Raw genomic sequence first — 20,736 nt, forward strand, 5'->3', positions numbered from 1 at the left:
GGTTTGTAAAATCAAAATGCTCACCACCATAAGGACATATTCAGCAAAGTCTACTGATTTAGGTTGCATTGGGTGGATGACCTCAATCTTACGGGCAACAAAGTTGACACAGATCAGGATCGGCTCACGAAGTGTGAAAGCAAACATCATCTGGGTTTGGAAAAACATATATGTACCTTAGTGAACACACAAAAAACGGGCAAACACATGCTAATTTAACTTTAGATGCAATAAATATATTGCAAGCTCACCAGTTTCACTTTATCATACTCAGTGCTATCTTCACATATAATTCCTTAATTAAAAAACAAAAAGGTAAAAATTTAAACACAAGGAAAAGCAAACACACCTTTGATCAATCTAAAAAAAGAGCATAAGACAACGTACATTGTGAGTGACGAACGCGTATAATCGTAAAGAGGAGGAGGCAGCTCTTATTTCCTCTCTCTTATTCAAAATACTAGCCCATACATTGATTACATTTGCAGCTATCTTGGTGTTGGCAATAAAGGTCTTAAAATCACATCGTCTTAGCTGAAAACGGTGATTCCGGAATAGTACCTCACTGAAACAAAAAGATAACAGGTAGGTACAATAGTCAGAGGTATATATACGTTATAAAATGTTATAGGTACGCTTGACAGATAACACAACATTAGATGTAAATACAAGGAACCAATATGAGTTGTACCTCTCATCAGATCCATCCCTAAACACAAAGTCAGAAAAATCCTTCTCAGATTGGCTCAACTCAAAGAAGCATAGATATATTCCGTTGAACATAAGGTGACTTGAATATTTGTGGAACAATGATATCCCTCTTATTCTCTGGTTTTGCCACATTATGAACCGACTTAGAAGAGTTTAACGGGAATCCACGAGTAGCTTCTGTTTGGGGAGAAGCAACCGGTTTGATGGGAGGTCCTTGTGAACCATAGGAATCTGATATGTCTTGAGACTGAAAAAGGTTGAATGTCGGACACTCAGGAGCAACACGTCTTCTCTTTGGTGCAACAGGTTCATTGAACGCGTTACTTAACGCGATAGCCGCCACCAAAAAGCGTGGTCATTCCAGCATGGGTCATCATTAACACCCTCTGCTGATAACGTGGCCCGAACACCGTGATTATCAGATTCTGACCTACCAACTGTAGCGGCCGTCTCGTGAGCAACATGGACTGTAGGATGTACATCTGGATTCTTGGCAGTACCGGGATCATCTGAATTCTTTGCAGTACCGGGACAAACAGTAGGGTCGACTTTACCGCGGTCTGCATTAGCCCCAACCCCTGCCTCAGGGATAACAGGTGGTGTCAACTGGAACCCGCCTAGTAGAGAATCTGCCATGGCAGAAAGCTGGCCGACAACTTTAGAATCCGGCATTACAAGTTTAGCACTGTTAATTGCATCTGCAAAGTTGTGAAACGCAGCAGCAAGTGCTTTCGCCGTGGTTGCCATCCTCACAATACAATTACTAACACGTGTCACGTTATCATCGTGATTGTCAGGCTCGTTGTTGTTGGGCGCATCATTCTCATTCTCGACGACCTCTTGCTCCATCACAACATCAGGTTGTGGTCTGGTACTGCGTTCCCTAAACCCAGAACCAAAGCACCCGGGATGCTTTACAAGCTGGTTATCGATGAACCCGGAACCAAACCTACGAGCCTCCTTTTTTTCTTTTGATATACGAAAAGATATTGCATCCTTTGTCCATGTGCAAAGTGTTGGGAACACGCGGTCGACTGTTCTAGATTTGAATACCGACCTATCCAGATAAATGAGGATTAGAACCAAGATAGGGCCTCGAAGATCTTCTTGCACCCACCGTTGTCTTCCTTTTCTTTATCAGCCCACCACTGTTGGACACTTGCAATTAAGTTTCTTCGGGTGAAGTCGCACCAGTTCATATGTGGTATAAGAGAGACATCCCCCAAACACTTAAGTATCCGAATACTTGGGACGTTACCCTTAACTCCCATAAGTAAAGCCGCGACGATAAACACGATAAAATTTCTCTTGAAATCTGCCCCACCTTCTCTTTGTTCAGCCATCTTAGACAAGACATGAGTATTGGTCACTTTGTCAACTCCCTCGTATTGGGATTTCCATTCATTAACCAGGTTTAAGAACTCGCAGTCTCTGCTCAAATCGGGTCGCTTGTGAGATTGCTATCTCACCCATGGGTAACCCCAGTGGCTAGATGAACATCTTCATCACGAATAGGGAGTTGCCCGTTTAAGAGAGAAGACGTGAATGGATCAAAGCGAGAAACAAGCCAAGACGCCACCGCTTGCCCACTGAAGCATGTCGGTCTTAAGACACAAGATGCCTCCAAATGCCATATCCTCGAATATCTCGAAATCGATTATCGATGCCCCACTGTTGATAAATTGTAAGAGAAGCTTGGGACTCATTCTTGTCTTTAATACCGGGAAATCATCGGTAGCATCTAAACCAGCCTGTTGTATACTTGTACTAGGGGCTTCCTGATGATTACTTGGGCCACCTACATCTACCGTAGATGGTTCAGGCCTAGATCGCTTCATTATTACACCTGCATTCATGTAAGATGTAATCGAAAATAATTATGACGTACCCAATAATCACTAAAATGCAAAGAACGTATACGATAATACAAATAAAAAACGGAATAGTAATACTCCATATACAAATAAATAGTGAATGTGGTATATAATTTTAAAAAGGGACAACAGAATACAGATGAAAAGGTAGTTTCATACAACATCAAATACAAATCAACACGCCACATATAACATAAGGACGTACCTAGCAGGTAATTTAACATGACTACAGTCCCTTGGGACGTACCTAGCTGATATGTAGCCCTTGGGTTTATAAAAAACAGTGAAAACTCACGATTACACAACACACTGCTTAAAATCCCCACTGAAACACACAACAAAACAAAAGAAGAAATACAAAAAGCATAATAATCGTATATCAAACACCTTATGCCAAGCATACAAAAAATGCCACAAAAACATAGCACATATCGTCACGTCAAACATAACACATGAATGTACCTAGCACCTGACTTAGTGTGACTGATAACCGTTGGGACGTACTTAGATGATACCACATGGTCAGAACGTGGAAACACACATTAAAAAAGCTCGACAATAAAAATACACATTAAAAAATAGGGTGATGGTTGATAGTATATTTGGAAAAATACGTAGCATATAAAAACCTAAATGACAGATAGGTACCTAGTATCTAAATTAGCGTGCCTAAAACCCGGTATAACGTATCTAACAAGAGCCCCCCTTAAGTGTTGATAAAACAACATAACACAAACAATGCCACACACCGAATATATGGCACATTAATCAAATAAATGCAGTAGCTGATAGTTTATTTGAAAAATACATGGCGTATCACGACCGAATGACAAAGTTGTACCTAGTAGCTATACAAACGTACCTATATCCCTTTAATAACGTACCTATTGACAACAAGGGCCCGTAATTGTTGAAAAACAAAAAGAATTCAACCAAAAACATAGGTATGATCACATTTTTTTTTTTGTTTTTTTTTTTTATATTGAATGTTTGTTTGTTGAACTCTTAATCATAACAAGAGAGTCAGTACTGAAATAGACAAACGAAATCGATGAACTGGTAAGTAAAATTATGCGAAATCGAAGAACTACAAGTTGTAGTGAACGAAAAACAAAAAACAATAAGTAAAGCAGCAGCCAATACACAACAAAAAGTATAAATAAAGCATACAAACTATACAGATAATGGACTTAATCACAAGAACAGCAACATTGATAACAAAAAAACTCGCTAAAAACGCAACAAAATTAGTCCTAACAAAATAGAATACACATGAAATCTCACAACAAATGAAAGTCGAAATGGAATGCTGTGAAATGAACATAACTAAGCTTACATGCAAAACTATTTGAAACGGTAAAAATCAAATGGATACAGAAATACAATACCTAGCTGAAGAATATAGACGACGATGCACCTCAGATCAACGATTTCGATCAGGTTAATTAAAACAGACAAGGAACCTGCAAATCACATACACAACTGAAATCAAAATATAATCACAAACAAAAACTAAATTAAACAATTAATTAAACGCAAAACATCGGGAATATTACCTAATCACAACCACAGTCGACGATAACACAAATTAAGCTCAACTGGACCTGCATTATTGATTAAAATCACAAGGAAGTATAAATACAGGAAATAATTAAGCTCAACTACAAACAAGTAGAAGAAATCGATAAAAACAACTGAAAGTTATGATTAATTTACACCGAAAAAATACTTACGAATTTGAAAGAAATATGACAATTGAAGATGATATAATGATACAGATACAGACTATTAATCGTTGTCCATTATCATCGTCGTTGAATTTCTTCGACTTTAGTAAATTTGACGAGATGATGAATTTGGGGGAAAAATTAGGGTTCTGTTAGTGGAGAGAGAAAGTGGACGGGAAAAATGAGATGAGAGAGAAAGAATTTTGAGGAAATGAAAAAATACGCGTGATATAATCCCGCGTAATAATCTGGTGCGTTGACATAAAGACTCACCAGTAGTACAATTCCGATTAATCCTACTATTGTAGGTCGTTCTCACCGTTTGCACCGAGTGATCGTTCTCACCGGATCCTAAATCTATATATATATATATATATATATATATATATATATATATATATATATATATATATATATATATATAGAGGTGGGATCGGTGCAAAACGAACACTCGGTGAGAACGGTGAGAACGAATACTAACCAAGGGATTAAAAAGATATCTACGATCAAAGTCAAACCTCACACAAACATATCATAAATTATCCAAACAAAAACTCGTCATTTATCCCCATTAAAACAAGCAGCTACTACCAGCCAAACATCCACCACCGCAACGTTCGAGCGGCGCATCTCTTGATCCGCCACCACCTGACACTGCTCCGTCGCCGACAGTGGCCTTTCCAACTCTATGCGATATCTTCTATTGCTCCGCCGCTGTTATCTTACCGATCATAATCCCCTTATCCGCCAGTCACTCGAGTGACGCTACCAAAATTGTCGCTGCCATCTGAGGTGTCGGTGATGTCGCTGGAGATAGATTGCAGGTGTTGGCGCAACTCCGACGGCTAGCCTGAACACCGTCTGTTTCAGTGTATGTACGTTATATTTTGACGTATCTAACCGCTATTTTGATGTATCTAACCGCTATTTCGATGTATCTTATCATAGGTACACAAAATTACATACTAGGTACATTATAATTGGTTTGAGATACATCAATATAGAAACCAGATACATCAATTTCTTATAGTACAAATTGATTTTGTACTAATGCGGACGAACAGGAATGAAACGACCACGGTCGTGCCTTTGCCGGCCTTTTCTGTGGTGAACCTAGCATTCGCCGGTGTGTTTGAGCAAGTGAGCTGTTCCCGGCAGTGACATCATATATCAACATCAGAGCTGTTTCCGGCGATTAATTTAAGATAAATAGACAGGGACAAGAGTGATCGGCGGCGGCTGGTGATGGTGGTCATGTCGTTGTAGGCATCTGCTGGTGGAGGTGGTGACAGTGAGTGGGTGCGGATATCTAATGTCGGCAGTTTCTGTTTCTTCTCATTTCCTCAAGCCCTTTCTCTCTCCGCTGTCACAACCGTCAACCACCACAATAATCGGCAAGTTATGGTGCTGGTGGTCGGTCCGGCGTGGTGCCGTCCTATGGGTGCTGCCGGCGGTAGTCAGCATGGCTAAGGATGAAGCAGAGGTTGGTGGGAGTGTGGTGAAAGGAATAAATACGGAATAATAAAGCCCCAATTTGGTTTTAATTATACTTATTAATTAAGTCGTTCTCACCGAATGATCGTTCTCACCGGATCCTAAATCTATATATATATATATATATATATATATATATATATATATATATATATATATACACACACACACACACATAGAGGCGGGATCTCGTGAGTTTGATTCTTACGATGAGTTGTGAGTTTGAAAAATCTCAAACATTAGATTAAATAGATTAGACGGCTGAAATTGAAACTAATATTAACAAAAACCCACAAAACATCAATTCAAAACAAACAAACCATTGCCTTTCACTCTAAATCCGAAAAAAAAACCGCAAATCTTTGAAAATTACAATTAATATCTAGAAATTCAAACAAAAAATAATGTTGTCTTCTCAATTTAAGCTATTCTCTGATCAATTTCACCAATTATGCATCAGATCTCGTAAAAATGGTTATTTTCGATCAATTTAACCTTATTATATCATCTCCATTTCACTAATTTGGTGCCTGAAATTGCGTCGAATATCCACTCGAATTCTGGGCGTGATGCTGAATTACCTGTTAAATGACTTTCGAATAAACAGGGGTCCTTATCCTTTGTTAATGTGTTGTCCACCATATTGCTATCGCACGATTTCGAATTCACTGAGCCATAATGTAGCTTGTGGTTTGAGTTAGACAAATTTCGGCATACATACTTGGATCTCAGGACTAATATGGTCTTGGATCATTGAAATCGTTTGTTTGGATTTTTCTCTATGTTTCTTAAGTGCCAAATTGTGTTAATACATAATAATTTTGAAGAGAATAAGTAGTTCTCATACTTATAAAGCTGTTGTATAGAAATCGTCTGTGCCAAATTGTGAAGCCTGAAACCAGCAAAGTTGTAACATTTACTCAGGTATCTGGTCCCGTGGCGCCTGCTCTTTGAACGACTAACCAGCACAAAATCACCCTAATGCGTTTCTTCAAACACTAAACTGCGGTCGGTGTTTCTGTTTGATCTCCACGCACAATTTCCTAGGTGCATTACTCTCCAACCCATATTTTTTTCTCCCAATTTTCACATCAATTTGATACATTCATACTGTTTATTAAATGGAAGAATAAACTGTTGGGTTTATGTCGGTTTCGTATTCTTTTAACCAGTCAGTACGGATGGAGTTGCATTTTCAATGTGGAGTCATGCCCACCACCTGTTTGATGAATTTACAGTAGCCCTCTTTCATTTGGTTTCATGTGATTGTGAGTTGTGAGTCTTGTGACTTAATAGTAAAAAAAGTTCAAATCTTGGTGCATTTTTTGTCTCTTAATTTGGCTCGAGTCGTCTAGATTGTATGTTAGCTTCGCGGGTTTTGTAATGAGTAAGCCTTTACTAGCCAAACATGTATCAGCTGTAATAAAACATCAGTCGTTCTGTTTGGGAGAAATACTCTTGAAAGACGTGAGAATTGTAGTTAGTTTAGAGGAATTATATTATGTGCCTGTTAGTGAATGATTAACCATAATTTTCCATGTAACATGTCTTAAGCTTTGACAATAGTTAGCTTCGTGCGTATATGGCATAATAAATATTAGCTTCGACAGATGTCATTATCTTATGCTTGAGTTTAGAGCTTATTGTATTTTGTAAGGGCATTAGCAATAGACAAACCTTCAATAGGTTTGTTCTTATGCCACATAAGATAATATGCAAATTCATTTACTCACAAACCTCATACCAACAATAGATAAACCTCTTCAAGGTTCATAACATGATCCACTATACTATTTATTCTCTCACATTCTCACTCCACAAACCTGGATACTAATTTGTAACCCCTTTCATCCATAAACCTCAACACTCATCACCAACAATAGAAGGTTTGTAGACAAACCTCTAAAAAGATGGACATGTCATTCTACAAACCTCTTCATGAACCTCTATTGCTAATGCCCTAATATTATGTAGGTTCTCATTTGTTTGGTAGATTTTCAGTTATGTATACTAAAGACCTTGTGCTTCATATGCAGAACTTCAGAACTTGTATCCAATGGTGATTTGCAATATTTGATCGACAGTTTGGATGAGAAAGTGAGCGAGACTGAGACATGGGAAAATGTCATTGAGAAAAGTAACAGGATCCGGCACAAGGAGAAAAGTAACTGATTTCATATTTCTCTTAGATTCCAAAAGCAGCACAATAACACAAGGTAAAAAAATCAAAGTAGTTAAAAAAATCAAAGTGACACCGGAATAACATCACAATAACACCACAATAACAGCACAATAACATGTGGTAGAGAAAAGTAAAAAAAATCAAAAGTAGTAAAAAAAATCAAAGTGACACTGGAATAACATCACAATAACACCAGAATAACAATAGAATAACAACACAATAACATGTAGTAAAAAAAATCAAAGTGACACCGGAATAACATCACAATAACAGTAGAATAACAGCACAATAACACGTGGTAAAAAAAAGAAAAAAAATCAAAGTCGTAAAAAAAATCAAAATGACAGCAGAATAACATCACAATAACAGCGGAATAACAATAACAGCACAATAACACGTGGTACAAAAAAAGAAAAAAATCAAAGTCGTAAAAAATTCACAAGAATAATGAGAATAACATCACAAGAACAGCGGAATAACAATAACAGCACAATAACATATGGTAAAAAAAAAAGAGAAAAAAAATCAAAGTCGTAAAAAAAATCAAAGTAACAGCAGAATAACATCACAATAACAGCGGAATAACAATAACAGCACAATAACATGTGGTAAAAAAAAAGAGAGAGAAAAATCAAAGTCGTAAAAAAAATCCAGGTAAAAAAACACGAGGTAAAAACAATAAGAGTAAAAAAAATTTCAAGTAAAAAAAAATCCGGTACAAAAAGAAAAAGAAAAAAAGGTAACATAATGAGTAAATTAAAGAAAAAACATAAGAGAAAACAAAAATCAAAGTGGTAAAAAAAGCATAATAGCACGAGAAAAAAAAAAGAGAAAAAAAAATTAAAGTAAAAAAAAAAAGTAACATTAGAAAAAAGAGAAAATAAGTAAATGACAATGGTTTTATATGACATGTAAGATTTGATCTTGATCACTCATCTCTAATATAATCTAGTGGTTGAGATTCCCCCAACTCACAACTCACCATAAGAACCAAAATCACCAAATCCAATCTCTATATACACACAGATATATATATATATATATATATATATATATATATATATATATATATATATATATAGAGGTAAGATCTAATGAGTCCTCCTCTCAAATTGAGTCCATAAGTCCCTCCAAGGGCCATTGGATGGACTCAATGAATGGTTGAGATGCATTTGATTAAAGGCTATTAAAAAGAAAAGGAAAAAAATGTGGATGGTTGGATTGAGATGGGTGGTTGAGATTGAAAATTACCAAAAAAAATTACCACTAAACAAATTTCTATACATTAATTAATTTTTCTTTCTCTCTCTAGCCCCTAATTAATCAGTTTTAATTGAGTTTAAGATTTCAGAAGTGTAAATGTAATGTTGTATGAGTTTTACAAGTGTAAATGTGATGTTTTACGAGTGTATGAGTTTTACAAGTGTAAATGTGATGTTTTACGAGTGTAAATGTAACATTTTAAGAGTGTACATTTGATTTTTTGTGACGGAAATTTTGAATTTATATAATTTTAACATTTTACAAGTATAAATGTGAAGTTTTACGAGTGTAAATGTAACATTTTTAAGAGTGTAAATTTGATTTTTTGTGACGGAAATTTTGAATTTATATAATTTTAACATTTTACAAGTGTAAATGTGAAGTTTTACGAGTGTAAATGTAACATTTTTAAGAGTGTAAATTTGATTTTTTGTGACGGAAATTTTGAATTTATATTTTTAACATTTTACAAGTGTAAATGTGAAGTTTTACGAGTGTAAATGTAACATTTTTAAGAGTGTAAATTTGATTTTTTGTGACGGAAATTTTGAATTTATATAATTTTAACATTTTACAAGTGTAAATGTGAAGTTTTACGAGTGTAAATGTAACATTTTTAAGAGTGTAAATTTGATTTTTTGTGACGGAAATTTTGAATTTATATAATTTTAACATTTTACAAGTGTAAATGTGAAGTTTTACGAGTGTAAATGTAACATTTTTAAGAGTGTAAATTTGATTTTTTGTGACGGAAATTTTGAATTTATATAATTTTAACATTTTACAAGTGTAAATGTGAAGTTTTACGAGTGTAAATGTAACATTTTTAGAGTGTAAATTTGATTTTTTGTGACGGAAATTTTGAATTTATGTAATTTTAACAATTTACAAGTGTAAATTTGATGTTTTACGAGTGTAAATGTGGTGTTTTATGAGTGTAAATGTAGTATTTTAACTGTAAATTTGAAAGTTTTAGAGTGTAACTTTAGTCCTTTGAGTGTGCCTTTGGTCCTTTATTAGTTTAACTTTTGTCCTTTAAGAGTAAAACTTTAGTCCAACTACCAAAAAACACCACCGCCGTCATCCTCCACCACCAACTCATATCCACACAAAATATGAGTGCAAATCTATATAATTTTAACGAGTGTAAATGTACAGATATACAAGTGTAAATGTAAAGAAATGTGAGTGTAAATGTAAGCAAATACAAGTGTAAATGTAAAGAATGTGAGTGTAAATGTAAAGAAATACGAGTGTAAATGTAAAGAAATACGAGTGTAAATGTAAAGAAATACGATTGTAAATGTAAAAAAATATGAGTATAATAAATATATTTATTAGATCTAAGAATAAAAATCATGATATGAGTGTAAATGTAAAGAAATACGAGTGTAAATGTAAAGAAATACGAGTGTAAATGTAAAGAAATACGAGTGTAAATGTAAAGAAATATGAGTGTAAATGTAAAATATGAGTGTAAATGTAAAGAAATACGAGTGTAAATGTAAAAAAATACGAGTGTAAATGTAAAGAAATATGAGTGTAAATGTAACAAAATACTATAAATGTAAAAAAATTCGAGTATAAATTTGGAACAATAACAATAACACCAACGAATATTAACAACTAACTTTATTATGAAACTTAATAAAAAAAATAGATCTTAAAAATACTAAGTATCTATTTTATAGATCTAAGAATAAAAGTAGATCTAAAAATTAAAAGAACAAGCAACAACTATTCGAGTGTATCTATTTTCGAGTCATTAAAATAACAAGCACCGATTCATTAAAAGAACAAGCGAGTCATTAAAAAACAAAACCATGTTAACAGCCATCACCAAAAAAACAAAAAAACGGCATCACCAACAAAAAGTAGTTGCTTGTTCTTTTAATCACCAAATAAAACATAAAACGATAATAGTTACTTGTTCTTTTAATCACCAAAAAATCAAAAAACGATAATAGTTGCCATGTTAACAAAATCTGAAAACGATAAATCTGAAAACAATAAACCAAAAACTCAAACGCCATCACCAACACCGTGAGGGGAAATGGCTAGTTGTGCGTCGGGGAAGCGGCATTTTTGGTAGATCTGGGTTCGTGAGGGGAATTAGCGGCGGTTGTGGTTGTTGGAGGTGCGGCTGTGGTGGATGTGGTGTTGGAGAAGGGGAGAGGAGGTGCGGGAAATGGTGGTGGTTTTTGTTGTTGTGATGTCGTGGTCGTGGGAGGTGTCGAGGGTGGTGCGTGAGGGTGGCGCGTGAGTGTGAGGGAGGAGGCAGGTGTGTGTGGGGTGGTGCGTGGTGGGAGGCAGGTGCGGGAGTCGGGGTGAGTGAAGGATGTTTTTGTGGGGGATGTGTGGTGGGCGTGAGGTGGGTGTCGGTGTGGGTGGTGGTGGGCCGTGGGGGTGTGGCTCAGATCTGGAGTGGTGAGGGTGGTGGGTCGGTTGTGGTAAGGATGAGAGGAGGGTGGTGGGTCGGTGGTAGTGCGGTTGGGTGGGCGTGGGTAGGTGGCGGCGGAGGTGGTCGTGGGGTCGGGTAGGTGAGGAAGAGGAAGAGGGGGGAATTTTTTTTTTTGAATTATTTGGTTTTTGAGTTTTGTTGGATTTTTGAGAGGAGTTGATTTTTTTTGGTTTTTAGAAAGATGAGGGGGAGGATAATTGTGAGATGAGAGAGAAGTGAGTGGAAAAAGAAGGCTTTTATAGTGCAATTAGGGTTTGATTAGTGATGGTAGAGAGGGAAAGAGATTAATTAGCATCCATCCCCTTATTTTAGCCTTAATCCCACCTTTTTCCCCTTCAATCTCAACCTCCCATCTCATCTTTTCAATGGCCCTAAAGAGGACTTAGGGACTCAATGAAATTGGATGGACTCACTTGATCTCTTCTCTCTCTCTCTCTCTCTCTCTATATATATATATATATACATATACATATACATATATATATATATACATATATATATATATATATATACATATATATATATATATATATACATATATATATATATACATATATATATATATATATATATATATATATATAGGAATGAGATCATGTGAGTATAAGGTATATAATTGAGGATTGAGGATTAAATAACAACCGTCAAATCTAAAAGATCAATAGCTGATATGTGCGCGGAATAGTAAGGGTATATTCGTCATTTTACAATTTGATATATATACATACTTCAATAGCCAGCAGCCACTCATTCATTCATTCTTTTTCAATCACTTTCTCTCTCTACTCTTTCTCTTTCTCTTTCTATGCGATGTTGTTCTGCGTCGACCTAATTGTTCGCCAACAACTTTTTCCCTCTTATACAAGTTATACAATTTGATTTTTTCTTCATTACTTCTAGCAATTGAATTGTCAGGTATGATTCACTCTCCTTTTTATTGGAAATTTTAATTTTGTTATTGAATTATATGCACTTAAGTTTGTTTTGATCGTCATTATTTCTTTTTTAACTGATCTATTTTTATCAACTTTTCTTTTTAATTTAATTGATTGATGTAATTTTATCATCTCGTTTCGTTTTAATTGATGTCTTGTTATGATCTCTTTTTCTATGATTTGAACATAACTATTATAAGTTTTGTTTTAATTGATCCTATATTCTTTTAATGGATGTATTCTTATCATCTCGTTTAATGTTTATTCTTTATTCTTCTTCTTCTCTTTGTATATTCACTATATTTAGCATTATTTTCTTCGGATTTGTATTTTAATCAAGTTTTCATTCAAGTATTACCGATTAACAATTTCTGTATGAGTTATCTTTGTTGTTCATCCTTTTCTAACTACCTTGTATTGTTCAACTAATTAGTGTAAATCCGTATCACACGTTATCCTTAATAGTATCACATGTCATTCTTGATAGTATCACGGATTAAAATATAATATAATACATGGTTGTTTAGCTAATTAATGTAAATTAGTATCACGCCTTATACTTAGTATCACATGTTATGTTTAACAGTATCACACGTTATAATTATGTATGTTGTATTTCTGAAAATTAAGGTCTCATTGTTTATGCTCCGAATTTTTGTTAAAACGATGCCAATTTTCTGTGTAGTGTTGTAAAGTACTGTAAAATTCAGTAAAATGTTGTTGTTTTGCAGTAAAATGATGTAAAATGTTGTTCTAAATGCTGTAATATGGTATTTTTGTTGTAAAATGTCGTTGCTTTGAAGTAAAATGCTGTAAAATGTTGCTCCGAATGTTGTAATATAGTTCTTTTGCTATATAATGTTTTTGTTTTGCTATAAAATGTAGTAAATGTTGTTGTTTTTCTGCTTTAATCACTGTAATTATGTTGTACGATGTTGTAATTGTTGTTATTTCGAGTTTTTATTAATCCGCTTTCTTCTATTGGTACAATAGGTTGGACTTTGTCCCACTAGATTGTTGGTTGGATAGACCAGGTTATTTAAGCGGCTTAAAGGTGAAGAATCCTGCGGAGTAAATTTGTCGGCCATCTTTTCTTTCTTTGAGATGGATCATCGATGAAGTGGAAGTAGACGCCACGACACAGTATGGTTCATTGCTCTTGACGAGCTTTACTTTGCATCCTTGTATATCTCTCACATGTTTGCTTATTGAGAATGGAAGATCCACTTTGAAGGGGATATGAAGTCTCATGATGCGGCCAGAGAAGCTAATTGATAAAACCAAGTCAGAAATAACGCTAAGGATCAGTGTTACTTTCCAAGAGGATATGAAGTCTCCTGATATTCGTCATTAGTGTCGTACTAATGGTTTGATGTAATTGAGTTCCTGAAAGTTGAGTAGATAGTCAGGTGGCGGCATTAACTTGAGTCATGGTCATGAAATGGTTGTATGAAACGGCTGTACTGGTGTTTAAAACAAGCTGAGGTTGAACAACCGTCAAGTAAGAAGTTGAAGATTGTGCTGAAAAAAGATGCCAAAAAGGATAATAAAAAGAAATTGGTAGAGGTAGAGGAAGAGAAAGAGAAAGGAACTAATCTGTGTACTCAGATTGTGTTGACAAAACTTTAATTGAATATGCACTGATTGATGTAATTTTGGAAGGATAGTAATCTGTTGTAGTCGTTATAAATTAATATTGTTGTTGTAATTTTGTGATATTGTTTAGAATCAGCAATGATATTTTATTTTATATGCTGTGATATTGTTTCTTAAAGTCATTTGATATTATTAACACAATAAGGGCGATATTGTTCACCACATCTTGTGATATTGTTAAGCTAGTAATGTGATATTGTGTACCACATCTTGTGATATTGTAAATCCAATAATGTGGTATTGTTTACCACATCTTGTGATATTGTTAAACTAATAGTGTGATATTGTTCTCAAAGTCATTTGATATTGTGTCATGAAAGGTGATATTTTTTTATAATTAAGCGTGATATTGTTTACTAAAACTTGTGATATTGTTAAAACAAACGTGTGATATTGTTTACCAAAAAAATGAAACACTTTAGAAACCATATATTTTTCATTTAATAACATAAAAAAAGGCAAATCCTGATACAACTATAATTTTGTTACCATTATTTTACATTCCAACTCAAAAATGGAAAAAAAAAATACAAATTTACAACCACTTGGAACGATATCTAAGAATAAAGAATTTGTCTTTATAAGAGAAATGAATAAAAAAGCATGATTTGTTTAGTTGATCATGCACTATAGACTCACTTGACATGCACACATACTCTTAAGTAACCTCCAAATTAAAAGCGAAGAAATCTGCAAAAAAAGGAAAACAAAGTACAAAACATCATCTTAGTATCATCTTTCAAACAAAAGAAAAGACCACAAATATAAAAAACACACCATATTACAGCATTTACAGCTACATTTTACATTATTTTACTGCAAATTAGTGACATTTTACTACGAAAACACCATACTATAGCGTTTTAGTGCCTTGATGACATTTTACAACTAAATTATGTAGTCAACCTGCCAAAATGTATGAAAATAGAGTACCACTAAACTTCACATTCAGTATCACATCATACAAACAATAGTATCACACGTTTTCCGTTATCATAGCCAACATGTAATTCGACATTACTCATTTTACTGAACACAAACGATTACTTCAATTCTATCATATGAAACTATATTTTTGCACAATTAAACAATGTTAAACCCTAATTTTCGCGATTAAAACAATATGAAACCCTAATTTTCGCAATTAAACAATGTTGAACCCTAATTTTCACAATCGATCAATATTAAACCCTAATTTTAGCGATTAAAACAAAAAAAGACATCTTATAAACAACTACAACTTCAATTGATGATAATAATTGATTCAATGTGTCGATATTATGAACAAAAAACGTTTAAAATCATTTATAAGTAAAATATTTAGAAATTTACAGCAAGAACATGAAAGTACACCAAATAACTTGAAGATTAGTTCAATTTTTTTGATTTAATCCTATTAAATTCATGTAATTCAACATACATACACTAACTTCGAACAAAATTAACATGTAAAATCAATTTAACACTACATAAGTTGAAATAAAATCGCCAAAATAAAAGAAAACGAGAAACAAATGTACCTCAACGATTTTTGCACGATTTTTAGTGAGATTATTCAATCTAATGAATGAATAAATCTAGGATGTTGAAATACAGTTAAAATCGTGTTTGAATTTTTAGGTTTTCGCAGATTTTTTGTGAGATTTTTGGGAGGATTGTGATATATTTTTGTTTGAAATGTTTTAGCTTGATTTTGGATTTTTTAGAGAGAGAAACGATTGTCTGATTTTGGGAGTTTTATGTGGTTTTGTTTGTCAATTTTCCTCGCGATATTGTTTTGTATATGATGTGATATTTCATTCGTTACTCAATCCTCAAATATTTAGGAGTTCTCACCGGATCCCGACTATATATATATATATATATATATATATATATATATATATATATATATATATATATATATATATATATATATATATATATATATATATATATATATATATTCGGGATCCTATGAGAACCATCAAGATAATGAGAACTATGAGACCTATTGAGTGGCTGGGATTAAACATATCGAATATGCCAACCCGTCTCACCCTCCATTTTCCTATCATTATTTTCACGCGTTTTGCTTGTTCATCTTTTCGTTCGACTTTCTCTCTCCTCCATCATCACATCCTCTCTTTAGCGATAACTTCTGTTCAAGCTTCCTTCTTCATTCTCGTTGATTTCCAGTGCCATTACTGTAACTCGACCAAAATACTTCATAAATCCGACTTTAATTTTGCTTCCTTCTTTGTTCTCCACTACTACAGAAATCATGAAGGACATCGGACTTCTAGACACATGGACATCGGATTATAGGCCGATGTAGAATTCAGTCCCGTCCATATGGGGTGTAATGGACATGGGACTTTAAACCGATGTCCACTAATATATGCACATCGGATTTTTAAATATATCCGATGTCCATATGAGTAATGAACATCAGATTTTAACATTAATCCGATGTCCATATGTGTAATGTACATCAGATTTTTATAGAAAGCCCATGTCCTTTGAAGCTAAAATTACATCGAACTTTTATAAATCCGCTGTCCTTTATATTGTTTTTTTTTTTTTTAAATTTGAAAAGAGCAGGCCAATTCATATTGCATTACACCAATTTGAATGCCAAAACATTAATACAAAACATGCCAACTGCCATTCAACCAAAATGATCGATTTCAATTAATAAAAACCGATCCCAATCAACATACAACGCAACCGTCTCCGTCATCCGAATTCAACAACTAACGAACAACAACAAAGGGCATAACAAATCCCAAAGAAACATAACATATGGTCTTGCGGATCAAGTAATCAGTTTTTCAAAATGCAACTACCTAATACATTACTACGCTAGCTAGCTATCTACGGCTAGATATTGAGAAAATAGTTCGCCCACAAGTCCCGAACCTCATCTAATTCTTCTTGTGAATATGGCGTGGTGTCTTAAAAAACCTGTAATGCATATTAATGACAATGGGGCAGTCAGACATGGCCTCACAAGGGCAGCTTCATATAAGCTAATAATTAAAGGAAGAGGGTGCAGCAGCTAGCTCATTGAATTGGCAGCAGGTTCGCCCACAATGCGTATAGGCAGCAGGTCAAAGTAGGATAATTACTTGAATAAATACCGAGTTTTGCTATAATGTCGAAACTGACCTCATTGATAGCTTTTGTTGAATTAGAACGCGTGACGATTTCCAGCATGTACCTCATGACGTAGTACCCGCATTCTACAACACCTTGTTGACGAGCACACTAAAACAACAACTCGACAAGAATTAAACCAATAACATGACTTTGTCAATTAAAAGTGATTGATGATCAGACATTGAATTTGTCGTCATAATAAGCAACAACTTACATTATGTTGCAGCCATTGCGGTGCTTGAGAACACATTCTTTCCCCACCATTGTAGCCGTATACTCTTACCGATCTAAATATAAACATGGTTTCAAATAAATGATTGTCAGCCAATAATAGTTGCCATTTTTAATGTTCTAATCAGTTGAACATTTATTTATGTGCATATCAATAAATGAACTATTAAGATGAACTTACGCATTAATTAAAGATCTCAACTTTGACTAAGACCGACTTTCCTAGTGAGTCGAACCAATGCACTTGATTATGATCGCAACGTCGATCACAACGAGCATCCAATGATCACTGTAAATAATTTGTAACTTATTTACATGATAATCAATAATAAATGGTGACAGTTTTGTTTATTTAAAAGGCAAGGTTGATCAACACTTACTCATCGTAATATGGAGCGATGTAAAATTTCCTTTTCAAGTCTTTCATCCTTTTAGAAAGTATGGTTCTTTGCTTTATCCGAGGCATAGCCTATTTGTGAAATAATTTCTGGACATAAGAACCCGTACATTTGCTTTGGTCACGAGATGCTATCCAAGTACCTATAACAATATACGTATAAGTATAACCAACATTTACGGTAAATAATCAACCTTTTCCATGGAAGCAGTTAAAAGTTAAAAGAACGAGCGTAACGAGTAGCTTCAAACCTACTCGACGTGGTGGCGATAGATGTTGCGGTTTGAATAACCAATACAATAGATGTTCTTGATTGAATAACCAATGCAAAACTAAATAATGAGATGCAATAATTGTAGTATACATACCCAAGAAAAGTGTCAATGACTCCAAGGGAGATCTTATTCATGTTCAACAATGAAGCTATGTCTTCCTTGGCGAGGCGCAACCTTTTCTTGGATCCTAGGACATTCTCGATCAAATTAACATCGGTCACTTGATTATCGCGCATCACACTAACTACCCTTGCCGTGTCGTCTACAATCGTAATTTTGGTCCAAAAGCGCTTTCAACTGGTTGTTTGATCTTGTCACTGATCCACCACCACTTATCTTACTTTTACCACTTTCTACTTTCTGGGAATTAGAAGTTCCAGATGTCTTCCGTCTTTTGGGTTTAGGTGTCATCGCAGTCTTTTCCGTAATCTTTTCCCCTGTCTTTTCCCCCATCTGCTCCCCGTCTTCTCCCCTCTCTCGATTCCGGGTTTTTCGACATTCCTGGGAAAAAGAATTACACCTATAATTATTAGAGCTTGCTTTCAGTGGCAAGAACTAAAAAAAGACGGTTAACTGTATGGCTTTCATACCTTTACGTAGCGTAAAGTGATTCCATTTTTCGGCCAAAGTACAAAGAAACCAAGGGCATCACCAACAGTAGCAAATTCCTCAGTTGGTATAGGTAATGGTGTGTCATCCTTACCTTCCATGAGAACGTAAATGCATACCACCGAACGTTTACGCTCCAATTTTTTTACCATGACAAACTGATGCCTGACTTGTGGTCTTGAATACTCGTCCAAGTGCCACCTTAGTGAAGTCATTAGTATCTTGCACAGTTAGCTCACATTCAAATCCCTGTGGAGCAGTGGACAAGCAAGCAACCAGCAGCATAAGTAAAATGTTTATTATCAATTCAGAAATATATATATATGATCACTAACATAGTCAATTGTTGCTAGATTTAATTACCTTCTCAGGTATGGCATCAAATGGATCAGAAATATGATCACTAACATTCCCACTGTTGCAATTCATCTCGACCTCAGCTGCGTCTTTCTCATTGTGAACGGAATAACTAACATTCCCATTTGTCTGTTTCTCCCCCATCATTTTTTCAAAGTCTTTATAAACCTCTGACCTCACTTGTTCTGTGATCTGCTTTGTAAGCTTCTCTAAAAACTCTGGTGAAATGACAGTAGTACTCTCATCTCGAGTTCGTTTGCATCTGCCAATGTACTGCTTATGCCCGACTCGACCCCCAACACCTCTAACACGACCATAATGCTCAGCAGTTCCAAGCGCTTTTGTCAATTCATCAACTTTTCCGCTAGGTACAAATTCTCCTTTCTTGACCTTTTCCTTCAACACTTCCTGTTTGCAATTATTTTCATTAAATTGTAGCACATGGCATGGAGTATTATATATGATTTTTTACCGAGTAGTGATAAACGAAATGGAGTACTCACCGACTCTTCAACTATTTTTCGGTCTCTGAATTTATACATGCTCCGTCATTGCCTACTCTTCCCTCTATCCATAAGTCACCTCATTTTATGATAGTTGGGGTTTGACTACTTTCTTCTCCTGAGTCGTCTATCCCCGTTCCTTTCTCTTTTTCTTGTTCTTTGATCTTCAATTTTGCTTTCAATTTTTCTTCTAATTTCTGCTTGGCTTTTCGATATCCTCCACGAGACATTCTGCAGTGAGGGTACTTGTTCTTACTCGCCTCTCTGCGGCAACCTTACTTATAGCCTGCAAAAATAAAAGAGAACGACTTATTAGCGAATACGAACTTATTTATTACTACCAAAGATGATACTAAAATATAAACGAATCTGAATCTAAGTACTTACTTTAAATTCTTCTGACAGTCGAGACTCTTTAAACTCCTTCCATACTTCAGATTTGATGTAAGGATACTTCTTTACCGGATCAGTCTCAACAGGCAACTTTCGACCTTTAGGGGGTTTTCGATAAACATACACTGCATTCAATTTTGACTTAAAGTTTGTCCACGTGGTATTTGCAATTTTGATAACTTGCTGGTACTTTGTCTTTGGAATGTCAAAAACTGACTACAAATGCCAAAACATCATATGTGATTTCGAATGTCCAAAATTTGTCATTAATAATAAGCGGGAAAATTAATTAGTATCTTACCAAAACCTCATCCCAAATCTTCAGCTTAAGCTCCTCTCCCACATGCTTCCATGTACGAATGGTAATTGGCACTTTCGAGCGTCCAAGTAGACCAACATAACTCGTATACTTAGCACCAATCTTCTCAATTGGCTCACCATCAGAATCAAATTCTACTTTAAGCTTTTTACCTTGATCACGTAATGCTGTCAACTCCTTCATAAGCACCACGCTTTTGATCTTTCTT

At 34.9% G+C, this 20,736-nt stretch overlaps 1 protein-coding gene across 1 annotated transcript; it reads right to left on the reverse strand.

Moving 5' to 3' along the window:
• Positions 1 to 19,085: 19,085 nt before the first annotated feature.
• LOC141627557 (uncharacterized) lies at positions 19,086 to 19,865 on the reverse strand. The gene is made up of 3 exons (XM_074440796.1): positions 19,854 to 19,865; positions 19,320 to 19,721; positions 19,086 to 19,205 (listed from the first exon to the last, which is right to left on the reverse strand). Exons 1-3 carry the CDS (start codon positions 19,863 to 19,865, stop codon positions 19,086 to 19,088), a joined length of 534 nt encoding a protein of 177 aa, XP_074296897.1.
• Positions 19,866 to 20,736: the final 871 nt, after the last annotated feature.

This window comes from Silene latifolia, chromosome Y (assembly GCF_048544455.1).
Source record: "Silene latifolia isolate original U9 population chromosome Y, ASM4854445v1, whole genome shotgun sequence".
Lineage (NCBI taxonomy): Eukaryota > Viridiplantae > Streptophyta > Magnoliopsida > Caryophyllales > Caryophyllaceae > Silene > Silene latifolia.